Consider the following 13,340-nt stretch of genomic DNA (forward strand, 5'->3'; position numbering starts at 1 on the left):
TGGCATTTATTCATATCCAATAAACAAAGCTCCATGGTTATCGTATGTAAAATTAAGCATGTATATGAGATATACAAGTGGATCATGCCTTAAGTGATAACTTAAATAGGTCTATAGTAGAAGAATTAAGGAGGGATACTTGATCCTGGTGACACTATGGATATGGTCTGCTTTGTAGAGGTTTGCAAGTGTTGTGAACTACTATATATGGTAAATCCTGACCATTCATGTGGAAACATGCACGCAGGGGTGTCCTATACAAAATGTTTTTATAAGACCAGACCACGAGATGACTAGTCTCTGTATATAACGTCGTTGATACTAGAGACTTACATCTCACATAAACGACCATAGTTGACATGACCTCAATCTTGAGTGTTTTGGGAACTCCTGCCTTTGAGGGCGGTTCTTTGATTAGTATGGGTGAGAGTGGCCAGATTGCCAACTCAACATGCCTATCTTTTTGGAGACTTGTCTGATTTGGGAGTTGGGAACTCAGTTACACAAGATGGAATTCACTAATTCCCCGAAGTAGGAGTAAGTTGATAGATTGCTCCCTTAAGGGCTGATTCCGGGTCTTGAACATAGTGGCCACAACTTCTCTTTGGAAGAGAGAACTCAGTCATAGTAGGACTATGACTTATGTCATTAGAGGGATCAGTGGTACTTAAGGAGTTAGATGTATCTATAGGGACATAACGGTTATTAGCCTAGCTATATTTACGAGTGATCTGTGAAGGGGTTTTGCATTGTTGATTTTGATATGGACACATAATATATCTGTAGTAAGGAGAGTTCAAATGTTGGTCTTGAGTGGAGTGCCTAGTAGTTAATGGATGATGGATCTTGTGACTAAAGAGTTTAGTCAGTTATTCATGTATCATTGGAACTTCGAGCTACAGGTCCATAAGATCCCCTTGGTAGCTCAATGGATTCAAGTTGAGAATCAGTTCTTGATGTTGATTTGAAATGTTCAAATTGACAAGAGGTAATTCGATTATATATGATATGATCGGTGTGATGTATGAGATATATCAAGTGGAGGATTAATGTAAATGAGATTTACATTAAGTACCATGAAATAGAAAAAGAGCTATGATTTATATGTTTCATGAGATGAAATATTAAAACTATAGGTTATAAATATACTATAGTAAGTTGGTTATCATATATATTTATAATTATATTAATTATTGGATAATTATCTCTTTTTCTCTAATAACCAATTGAATGGGAGGTTATTGGTGGTTTCATAGTAATCGTGAGATAAAAGAAAAAATGTTTTCCTATTTTTAGTAGTTGTTTGAAAGAGTATTTCCATTCTCGGAGTTACTCATGGTTGGCTGTCAAGTGGATTAGATTCACTAAACGATAGCTGAAGAGAGACTAAATGATCATGGAGTGACACTACACGACAGTTCACTCAGTTGGCTTAGCTAAATGATCGTGGAACTTTTGTTAAATGATCGCATAGCATTTGTTAAATGATTGGGCATCGTCTATACGATAGATCTTGTCATCTCTCACTTGCTCAATCGTTTACACGATTGTTCTTCCTCTGGTCTCTTTCTCTAACCAAGTCCACACAGATCCCACACTTCTGGATTCTCACACCAAGAATACCAAGGTAGCCATTGTGGTAGTGTCGTACTCAACTTGACATAGTTTAAGGTTTTTGAAGGTCATTCGTTGTGTTCGTGATCTTGGAGATCGTTGAGTTCATGGTCGCCATGATCATGTTGTGTTGCGGTCGTAGTGTTCGAACGTTCGTGATTGTTGTCTTGTTGATCGTATGATCGTTAGAGATCGAGGGTGTTTGAAGATAAGTCTTCAAAGGTATGTATAATTCTTTCCCTTGATCTTGTTGAAAGCATGCTGTAATTTCGTATGTTACATGATCAGTTTGTTTTCGTTTGTGTACTGTAATTGTTAGTGTTCAAATACGAATGAAATTTGGAACGATCATTCTGCTACTCATAGAATTCCTTATGTCCCTTTTCCTTCAAAAGGAAGGTTGAGGGACTTACCAACACAGTTTACAAAGGAGTCTGTGGAAAAGTCTCAAAATATATGAGTGTAGAATGGGATATAAGTAGAGAATACAATAAGTAGAGTTGGTGAGGAAGGTTAGGTAAAATTAAGTGCACCTAACCTCAATAAATTCAAACAGTAAACCCATATTAAAGACAGTCAAGTAAAAAATAAATTAATTAAGTAATGGTCAGGTCACTATTAATTTGGTGGTTGAGCTAAAAAATGACATAAATACAACATAATATATCATACAAATTAGAAGACCTCGTGATTTCAAAAAGCTATTTCATTGGAACAAATCCAACTCCAAGCAAACAAAGTAAATAGTTTCGACACTTCTAAAATTGAATCAATTTTAAATATATAAAAATTAATTCATTTGAATGCTGAAAGCAAATTTAATGGAATGAAGCAAAAAATCCATTCACTCAGATAACAGGTTGAAAGGAAATAAAACTAAAACATAAATCATACTCAAAAGATAAGGAAAAACAGATTCAAAGGAAATAAATAAAAAAACTAATTCAAAAGATGAGGAAAAACAGAGATACATGTCCTTTTTTAATCTAAAAACAGTTTCAAATCATCATCGGCCTTCAGGGGAAAAAAGTAGAAAACAAGCATGTTCTTGGGTGGATTGACCCCCACCAAGCTCTAATAACACACTCTGCATCCCCTACCGGGAATTAACTTGCCTCCAATTTAGATGGAAAAACATAAGAAAAACGACAAGGGAAGGACACATGATTTAATATTGAAGCGACAAGAGAAAATCTGGATAAAAAAGTATGGAAAACAGTCACGAAGCAGAACATATATGAGCAAGGGAAAGAAGAACAGAGACAGATTTAATACAATATAAATGGATAAAAAAAAATATAACTCATTTGAGTTAGTGGAAAGAACAGTAGACAATAGTTGTAAGAGGAAGAAAAAAAATTATAAAAATTATAAAGGTTTGCAAGGAAGAAAATTAAACATGGAAGGAAGAACATCAAACATGGAAGGAAGAACATCAAACATGCAAGGAAGAATATCAAACATGCATGAGGAATAACAGAGACGGATTTAATAACATATAAATAGATATATAAAAAAATATAACCCGTTCGAGCAAGTGGAACAGTAGACAGTAGGAAGAAAAAAATTATCAAGGTTTTGCTTTGGACAGCCAGAATCGGAATCAAAAAATAAAATCAAACATGCATGAGGAAAAAAAAGGGGAAGAAGCAAAAATCAGATAATGGAAAGAAATTTATCGCAAAAAAAAAAAAAAAAAAAAGAAAAGAAAAAAAAACTGAACAAAAAAACATAGATCTACTATAAAATTTAAAAAAAAAACCAAAATATCGTTAAATCTACAACAAAATCGTTCGTATCTACCAAATCTGACCAGAAACGAAAGAAGAATATTAGGAATAAACATACAGAGAACCAAAAAACCCATTCGAAATCAGAGAAACGAAGAGACGTACATAGAAACAAAAAAAAAATATACAGAGGAACCAAAGCAAAGAAACAAAGATATGAAAAGAAATACAACCCATTCTAGTCGGAGAAACGAAGAGACATACAACCCATTCAAACCGGAGGGAGAACGAAGAGACCAGACGAAGAAGAGAAACCAAACAACGGAAGAAAGGAGAAGATGAGAAGAGATAGAGAGAATGGTGATTTATAAGAGGGAAGAAAACAAGGGGGTAAAACGGTAGGTTTAAAATCCACTTATTTATTGTTAAATGTCTATCAAACACTGGATGGGCTTTTTAAAACCACCCAGCCCAACTCAACACACCCATCAGACACAACTTTAGAATTGTATCTAATATATTTATTATTATTATTATTTCTGACAATATACATTCTTCAACTTTGTGCCTATAAATTTTAGGACTTTCTAATGTTCCATGAACTTTAAACATCTAATTGTTTTTTTGTTTTTTTTTTTTTTAAATTTCTTGAGACAATTTAATAGGTTGTTGAAGAAGTAATTTTGTGTTTGAAATATCTTCCAACTAAAAAAGACTTCTCATAGATAAAAAGTTTGAGATACGAAAGTGAAAGTTTATAAATTTAATAAATCGCTAACTTCAAAACATCAGTCCCACTACTAAACAGAGAAAGATGAGTAAGAAAATCAGAATTTGTCTCGAGCACGACAAAATATAGAGACTATTCAACTTTAATTCTCCTTAAGTTTTCATGTCTAACATGTTCATGATACATTCATAATTTTTTAAAATTAATTGCTTTATTAAATATAAATTTAAGTTCTATAAATAATAAAACCTTATATTTTCTGTTTTGTCTAGTAGATCCACGGATCTTAAAAAATTAAAAAAATCAAACTAAATTTGAAATTTTGAAATTTCATGGACCAAATAGATATAAACTTCAAAGTCTAAGGAGTAACCTGTTAAAATTTTACCAGACAACTCGAAAATTTAGGGTCAAAATGCAATTTAACCAAATTATAATAAAATTGCACTTATACGAGATGTTCAACCCACACCCTGCAAAATTTGACATGTTTGATTAACTGAAATATGTTCGACCCAGCAATTTCTCATGCTACAATAAACTGTTTTATTAGATTACATGTCGCACATGAATATAGTCTACATAGATTGGAGAGGCAGAGCAGTTGCTCGCGTGAACTCTTAAAAGCTATTGCAACAGAAGCACTCATCTAAAGAAGCAAAGTTTTCATGAACACTCTCTACAGACTCGTAAGAAGGATTTTTCTTTTCTTTTTTTTTTTTAAATGCTAACCAAAGTCGACACATTAACGCGTGACATCAGCTAACTGGGAGCTTCGTATTCCCCAAAACGATCTGGGTTTCAGATTCCTATTTGTGGCAGTAAAAAGCCATCCTAATTGAGTTTCACAAGTTGCACAGATTGAGATCGTCCACGCGTACCTAAAAGAACAAAAGTTAAGAGTCTCAGCCTTCACAGTTGCATGATTAAGGATTTAAAAAGATAACCTAAAACAATCATTTTCATGTTCATCTTAAATTATACAATCATGAGTATAGCTCAACAGTAATTGACACATACTCCTTCTCTTAAGGCCGAAGATTCAAATCTCTATATCCCTGGCTCACTTGTACTAAAAATAACTAAATATCCATAAATAGATCTTATTTTCTCATAACCAGTCAATATTTGCCTTAGTATCTATTCTCAACTACATATATGGATTTCCACAAGAAATATTGTCTTGATTCATAATTATCAAGCAATAACCTATTTGAGGTCAAACTGCCAAAGTTCCAGCTCCCAGATGAATTCTTGGGAAGTGCCATTATTGTAAGTTGACAGCTGATAGCTGTCCAAATTAACCTAGAAACCATTTTCCTCCTCCCAAAAAGATCCAAGTGGGAACTAATGGTTGACTGAACTTCATGCTCAAGTTTAATGTAGTGTTAAAAACAAGCCAAAGAAAGTTTGGCTTAGTGGTATTGGCATGCGCTCCATCCTAAGAGGTCGGAGGTTCAATCTCCCACCTCGCAATTATTGTGATCGTTGTAGTGTTAGAAACAAAATAAGCCCAATAACTACTTTTGGTAGATTTACTTCCTTTTTTAATTTGTATTTTACCTTTATTTAGACCAGATTCTAGTCTATTTATCTTTCATTTATTAGTTAATATTCTTTGTTTAATGTAGCTAGTTTCCTTTTACGTACTTTCCTTGGTACTTTCCTGGTATTATATCTCCATGTAACTTAAAGTTTTAGTGAATGCATTAAATTTTTCTCCCAAAAACTTACTTTTTCGTAACCAAGCCATGGTCAACTTCTATTTAAGAAAGAGAGAAAAGGGCACTCATAGGTTCAAAGAGGGAAGTTAGATCAATCTCATACCCAGGGAACCAACTGTATTCTGTCTCAGCTCGTCCTCTAAGTGCTAAGCCATTTGCTCTATAAAGAGTCATTATTTCATGCACATAACCATGTGGGTTCACATAAGCACCGAGTGGACCTTCAGTAGACATCACCAACATATCACTGCGTTTGGCTATAACTGTCTGCATAAGAAGAAATTACATATAAAAACAATGACCAGCTAAGTATGCCTTAGAATGATTACACACAGTGCAATATGGAAGTATAAATTGAGGGCAGATGCAAAAAGTTGAATGGGTGAATGCAAGCATACATACTTAGAAACTATTGACTACCTTGCAATTTTTACATTGGATGATATCAATAGACTTGAGTAACTCAATTTCCCGACGCAATCTATATGAAATTCCATCAATCTCCAAGAGCTCCTGTCTAGTAGATTCAGAAACTGGAATCTTACTAGCAATATAGAAGGATAAGATGTCTGGATTCTTCACAAAACCATCCATGTTCGGTACCCCCACTATCTGCTTCCACATAGCTGCAAATAGTGATGATAATGAATCAAAAAACAGAACCAACACACATGCCTCTAATTTTCTTGATATAGTGTAGAAAAAGAATGCTGTGTCCTGATATATAGAAAACAGCAAACAGAAAGATAGGATATACATATATATCAATAAATAATGCTGGACATTGTTTTCAAAGTGCAAGCCACATGTCAAGACGACAAGTCCCTATATCTCCTCAAGACGGGAGGTGACAAAAAGACTATGCTTGAATGAAGCGAGGTGCAATGAATAAATAATTTATACAAAAGCATATATTGTAAAAACATCCAAATGTCAAAGTCTTAAAGATATATAAAATCAAATATATGAGTATGACCAAGAACCTAACATAGAGAAATAATCAAATATTCCTATTATGTATTAACGTGAATAAAACGTTGACTAATTTCAAATAAATAAGTACTAATAAAAATGATTAACATTAAAATACTTGACCATTTGTAACAAGGCTAAACACACATCTCACTTGCTCACCCACCCATTTTTAAGAAGTAATTAATTAAATTTTATTTACATTTGACCTTCCAAATTCTCATTCGGAAATTTCATTAATTTTCTCTCTGTGTTGTAATCCCGCCTTTCTAGTTTTCCTTTTCTTTCTTTTGGTTTCTTTTCATATGTTTTCACTTTAGTCTTCAGACTTCAGTCATGCACCTTTCTAGTTTTCCTTTTCTTTTGTTTCCATTTCATGTGTTTTAGTCTTCAGACTTCAGTCATGCACTTTTACCACCAAATGATCATAGCAACATGTGAAACATAAATCTAAATTGACCATGGAAACCAAGAAAAAGAAAAAGGAAAGAACGACTAAGTTTAAGGGTAAGAAACTAAGCTTTCATTGAGCAAAGTAAGTTAAAAGGCTGAGGGAGAAGGAAAGTAACTCTGATCACCTGCTGCTTTTTGAGCAAGACAATATGAATCATACATAGAATAAACCCAATATGGCCAAAATGCTTTTGAAGCCCTGTGCATCAGATTAAAACTTGAGTTTCTTTGACATCTTTTGAGTTCTTTCCTCTCGCTAGATTCCCTAGCTGATGTGGAACTTTTTCCTATGTCAGAGGCAGGTTTCTCATTTTCCTTCTCACAGTCAGAATGCATTGACCCTACGGAATCAGAGTCATTTAGATGTGACATTGCATGTTGGTGTTCTGCCTCTGACCCAGATATCTCCTCATCGCTACAAGATTCACTGGAATCAATTGCTGCTTGGTGGATTTTCCTCTCTCTCAATGAAAGCTCACGTTCAAAGCTTTCTTCTGAATTAGAGGCAGAATCATCCTCATCCCTGGACGTAAATGATCTAGAGCAAGAAGTATATGAAGCCAATGCACATGAGAGACTGTGCCGCTGAACAGTACTCCGTGGAGCCAAGTCTCCAAAAGCATCCCGTGGGGTCCTTAATGGCAAATCTTCCTGGATAATTTGAACTTCTCCACATGGCTAAAAAGATAGCAAACTTATTAAAAAAAAAGAAGAAAATAATACAAATGATTCAAGAACAACAATTTGCTCTAACCACTCCTTCAACATCAATCCAACGGCGTCTAAGACGAAAACGTTGCTTCCCTCTAGCAAGAACATTAAGTGAACCATCCTCCAACCTTCGAAACTGCCGAATCTGTAATAGAGAGGGTGGGTAGGTATATGGATGCATGTCATTAGAAGTATGGAAGCCTTTACATTAAAATGTAGATAGAAGCTAAAGAATCCCAAATTTTAGCAAAGAGGCCAAACTGCAGATATTAAATGCTTTTGGAAAAATGCCAGAAAAGTAAAAGACCAGGGAGAAAAAAAATCAAGCAATAATACCTCTGCAGTTGTCCCAACATTCGCAAAACGTAGTCTTTCATTATCAGAATCCACTGAGACATGAACCTGAAATAAATATTGAATCTTGCTTGAGCTACCAATAAAGGATTTCAAGCAATCTTTAAAAATTATATGCCAATGCCTAAATTTGAGCACATACCACACCTATGGTATTAGGAGTGTCAAAGTGAGTCAATACTCTCTCAATGGCAGCAATAAAATTTGATTGTATCACCCTGAGAGGTAGAGTAGCTTCTGGGAACAATACAACACCTGAGACATATGTGAATTCCACATGACATACTGAGACAAGATAGGAAAAAGTATCCGCAGGATGGTTATAGATGCCAGTTGACAATCATGAAAAATTAACTTGTCTGCTCAATGTTGGAACTCCTCAATTGAACTATGTTCATTTTGTGAACAATTATATCTAAACTCTTGAGAAAAGCATGCAGGGCCTGCAAGTCATCTAGACACATGAGGAAGAAGGTGAAGTGCATGCTGCTTCAGATGATAACTAGGCATGCTGAACTATAAATTTGAACATTTATGGTCACAGTGTGAATCTATTTAATCAGATCTCTCCAAGCATAAGAATACCTTGCTGTTGCATTTTGCTAATCCATGGAAGATAACAGTTCCTATATTTACAATGACTTTAACAAAGTTGAATAATTTTCAGATTTTGATTCTTTAGAATACAATGATATTTGAAGATATGATTTGTAGTTTTCAAAAATTAAAGAGGGGAAGATTGTAACTATCCTAATCAAATTAGAGTACTTAAACCCATGAAATTAATGCTTGAAGCAGAATAAGGATGCATAAACAGACAAATACCTTCAAGATAAAATACAGGGAGGTTCAAGATGGCACCACCATCCAAGAAAGCCATTCTGTGATGAGCATCCTCAACCTCTGTTACATGAAACCCCAGGAGATCTTAGTAAAACTGTACCCCAAATGGAATTAACATGAATACTTGAAATATTAATCGGCAAATAAGAACTCATACCACCAAGATATGTGTGCAAAGATGCCAAATAGGAATTGAAAGTAAATTCAGCAAAGGCCTCAGTACCACCATGACCATTACTACTTTGATACAGCCGGAAAAAACAGGATGATGTCAGTGCAACTCACAAATAATAATGAATCAGTAATAATAAGAACAACAACAGCAGAAAATGTAAAAGGAGGGCGTTATGAATTTGTGACATCAAAGAAAGTATATTGAACACAGATAAAAGCAATTCAAGTATATTGAACACAGATAAAAGCAATTCAATCCATTAATAAAATCAACCTTTGTTGAGCGGATGACTAAATCTAGCAAACGACTAGAATAACCTTGTAATTTCAGTAGGAGAGAAACTAATAGAAGCATGGAATCTGACAATTATGCCAGTCTGTCTGTAGAAGGCCTTAAATAGATATCCGGTATCCCTTCTTAACTTAATGAAAGAAAATAATTGAATTGATAGCCACTTCCCTTTCTAAGTTTCCTGGTGGCTTCGCAAAGAGTATGAAACAAAACATATAACTAAAAGAACGGACTATTCTCAAATCTCTACATCGGTTTCAACTTCTTCAAGAGTTTCGGCAATCGGCAGTGGCAAAAGGAAGTAACCATATCATGTACAACAACTGATTACGGAGAGCCATTTTCCTTTGACTTGGTTATAAAGCAATATCATCTACAGTGTCTCTACACGTAAGAGGTGAACCATGTAGTGAACCGACGCTAGCATTTGGACTTGAAACTTAAATCCCAAAAAATAATCTAATCTAAGCATTCTTCAAATTGAAATTCAGAGATTAAAGAACTAAGGGTATAGTTCCAAATCAGTGTAGTGCGCAAAAACCCTATGGGTATGAGCGACAATCAAATCGGAGGATATAAACATTACATAGCATCACCGTCATCATCGGAGTCGTGGAGGTAGTCAACTTCCTCAACTTGCAACTCCTCATTATCAAGCTGAAGAATCTGCTCGATCTGGTGCCTCTCTCTCTCCAACAGCCTTTGGTCCTCCATTGTTTAGGGCTCTTGTATACAGGAAACTGAGAATTTCATTGATCTACCGGAGCAGCTTAGGCGAACCGCCACCAATCTCAGCTCACTGAATACAATGATGATAGATTATTCAATGGATCAAATCTCACAGAAATTTCTCCGTCGACAATGTGATCGAGCTTTGCCGCATCGGCAAATGGCGCCAACTGCAATAGGTGATGCGTTTCTCCCCTCAACTGTAACAAAATGAATTGCCTTTAGTCGTGAAATATTTTATTGGATAAATATTAGTTTATACACACTTGGTTGATATTAACGACAAATATGTAAATTTGAACTTCAAACTAATAATTGTATTAATTAAAATTTTAAACTTTCATAAATATATCAATTTAAAAGGGTAGATGTATAGAACCTTTCAATGAGATATCAAGTGTACCCTCAATTACATTTTATTTGTAATTGATATAGTTAATAGTAAGAGTTTAAATTGATAAAATCACTAATTTAGGATTTAAATTGATACGATCCCAAAGTTTAGGAGTGTAAGTTAATATTTGCTCTATTTTATTTTTAGTAGATATTTTGAAGGGATTTTAAAATTGTCAAAATTACTTTCCTCATTTTTAAATTCACTATAAATTATGCATTTAATCACTTAAAGTTAATTCGATACAAAATTTTATACTTTTAAATGTAATTTCATATCATAGTTAATTTTAAAGGATTAAAAGTATGTTTGATTTTTAAAAATAACAAAGTTGTTTTAACAATTTAAAAATTACTCTCAAATATGTTCTTAATTATTGAGTTAAACCCTAAAATATATAGCTCGTATTATTAAATATATATCACATTCGTAAAATATAAACATTGAGCTTAAGAGACAATCCTTGATGTTGGAATCCTAAAATATCTTTTTTTTAAGCAAACTTACACGAAGATAGATTTGGAGAAAATTTTGGGAGTACGAAGCTTCAATGATTATTGAAACTATAACTCATTTATCATTAGAAATTTTGGGCCAATGACCTAATATTCCGGCCCATAATGCCAAATGACCCTATTTTTTAAAGAACTGTCAATTTACCTTCTGCTTACATCATCACGGTATGTGATTACAAAAATGCCCCTCTAGTTTATACGATACTCGTGCGCTCAAACTCAACGGTCGTCCCACGCTTAAAATTCTCGTGCAAGTATTGTTCAATCTCGCTCTGCAAAACCATTGTCCATCTACTGTCGTAATCGAAGTTCTCTACTGGGTAAGTGAACTTAAATTTTATCTTGCATGTTGTGTTGCATCTGTATAGGTTGGTTTTGTTTGATCGGTCGTCATGTTCATAACTGGTTTCGGGGTTTAATCGGTTGCATCTTTATTTATTTATTTATTTTGGATTTCGATGATGTTTGTATTGGTTGAGGACGAAGAAGATATAGTTAGAGTCCGACAAGGTAGTGGACAAGTTTTTGCGAGAGCGAGATGGGCTAGAGCGAGACGGGCAAAAGCGAGATGGGCTAGAACGAAATGAGATAGAGCGAGACGAGCGAAAGCAAGATGGACTAGAGCGAGATGTGCGAGAGCGAGACTTTAACAATATTTTTTGTTAGTGATTTTTTAGTACAAACCTATTAACTGATAAATTGAATGTTCATACAATGCAAGATTAATTTAAGATGTCAAAATCTTTGGAAATTCGTGAAGTTGATAGGTTTTTCGGGCAAGTAACGTGTCTGGCCCACGTTGTCAATGCCAACAAGATTGTAAAGGAGAAGCTTACCGGAAGGCAGTTAGAGATGTTCGAGAGAACAGTTTTTGGGCGATTTGTAGACAATGAACTTGTATTCAACAACCCACTAATCCACCATATGTTATTGAAGGAAGTGAAGAAATCGGGAGTGGACTCGATTAATTTCTTTGTCAGAGGAAAGGTCGTCATATTTTCGAAGGATGACTTTTTATTGATCATTGGTTTGTGGCGGTCTCCTACGTAAGTTGTACGGAGTGAGGAGTCCTCATAAGAACTTTTGACGAGATACTTTGGTAATCGGTCGACCTCAGACGCATTCCACTTGAATTTACTGGAAGAAGAATACAAAAAATTGGTATTTAAAAATGACAATGATGCAATTAAAATTACCCTAGTATATTACACAGAGGTTGCAATGATGGGTAAAAACAAACAAAATAATGTTGTCGATCATACTTTATATGACGATGTTGAAGATATAGATTACTACAACAATCTTGATTGGGGTACAATTATTTGAGAGAGGACATTTAACGCCCTGAAGACTGCACTGAATGATAAGGTTGGTATATACAAGGAGAAGGTGAGAGGAAATAAAAATTATATTGTGAAGTACTCGCTCCGTAGATTTTCCCATGCATTCCAAGTAGATGTTCTTAACTTAACTTTATCTTTGGTTTAACAACATAGTTATAAATACGAGTTGTTTGGATTTAGGTGTGGATGTACGAGATCCTATCATCAATACCAGAGAACGTTACCACTTGAAAGAGCAAGGTAGCTATGCCTCGTATATTACGGTGGTCATGCTCCCATTCGGTGTCATTCAAAGTACTCGAGAGAGACATTTTTTAGTCTTAAAATGTAAGTGTAATCTATCTAACCACAGTATATTTATTCGGTTGTTAAATGTACACTAACCATCTTACTGGATTCCTTAATGCAGAAAAAAAATCAAAGAGGGTCTTGTCATGTCCGATGCTGAGAAGAAGTTTCAGGGCACCCCAATTGATAGACGGGCCATAAGACAAGTACACTCCGATACCGAGAGTTTAGGGAGCTCTAATAGTTCAAAGAGTGGCAGTAGTTTAGAGAATAGTTTAGAAGGTGGGGAAGGTGAACATCAGGATAATTTAGAAGGTGGAGTGAGGTACGACGAATCTGATGGGGACCAAAACATCCACCATCCTACTTACACCCCTAGCGAGGATATGTTTCAAGATGTGCTGGTGGGTGACGTATGTCCTGAGCTTGAGGAGGAGTGTTCTGTCCTGGAGGAAGATCATTCTAAGCCTGAGG

The 13,340-nt window shown here is 34.8% G+C and overlaps 1 protein-coding gene across 2 annotated transcripts; it reads right to left on the reverse strand.

Moving 5' to 3' along the window:
• Positions 1-4,596: 4,596 nt before the first annotated feature.
• Positions 4,597-10,558, reverse strand: LOC120075856 (protein cereblon). 2 transcript variants are annotated; one of them, XM_039029564.1, is made up of 10 exons: positions 10,184-10,558; positions 9,289-9,368; positions 9,114-9,191; positions 8,431-8,543; positions 8,271-8,336; positions 7,978-8,079; positions 7,349-7,901; positions 6,219-6,424; positions 5,902-6,065; positions 4,597-4,955 (listed from the first exon to the last, which is right to left on the reverse strand). In XM_039029564.1, the coding sequence occupies exons 1-10, from the start codon at positions 10,309-10,311 to the stop codon at positions 4,820-4,822; spliced, it is 1,626 nt and encodes a 541-aa protein (XP_038885492.1). In that variant the 5' UTR covers positions 10,312-10,558; the 3' UTR covers positions 4,597-4,819. The 2 variants fall into 2 exon arrangements, with proteins under 2 accessions (XP_038885492.1, XP_038885491.1); XM_039029563.1 differs by having other exon boundaries at positions 9,289-9,371.
• Positions 10,559-13,340: the final 2,782 nt, after the last annotated feature.

This window comes from Benincasa hispida, chromosome 4, assembly GCF_009727055.1.
Source record: "Benincasa hispida cultivar B227 chromosome 4, ASM972705v1, whole genome shotgun sequence".
Taxonomy (NCBI): Eukaryota; Viridiplantae; Streptophyta; class Magnoliopsida; order Cucurbitales; family Cucurbitaceae; genus Benincasa; species Benincasa hispida.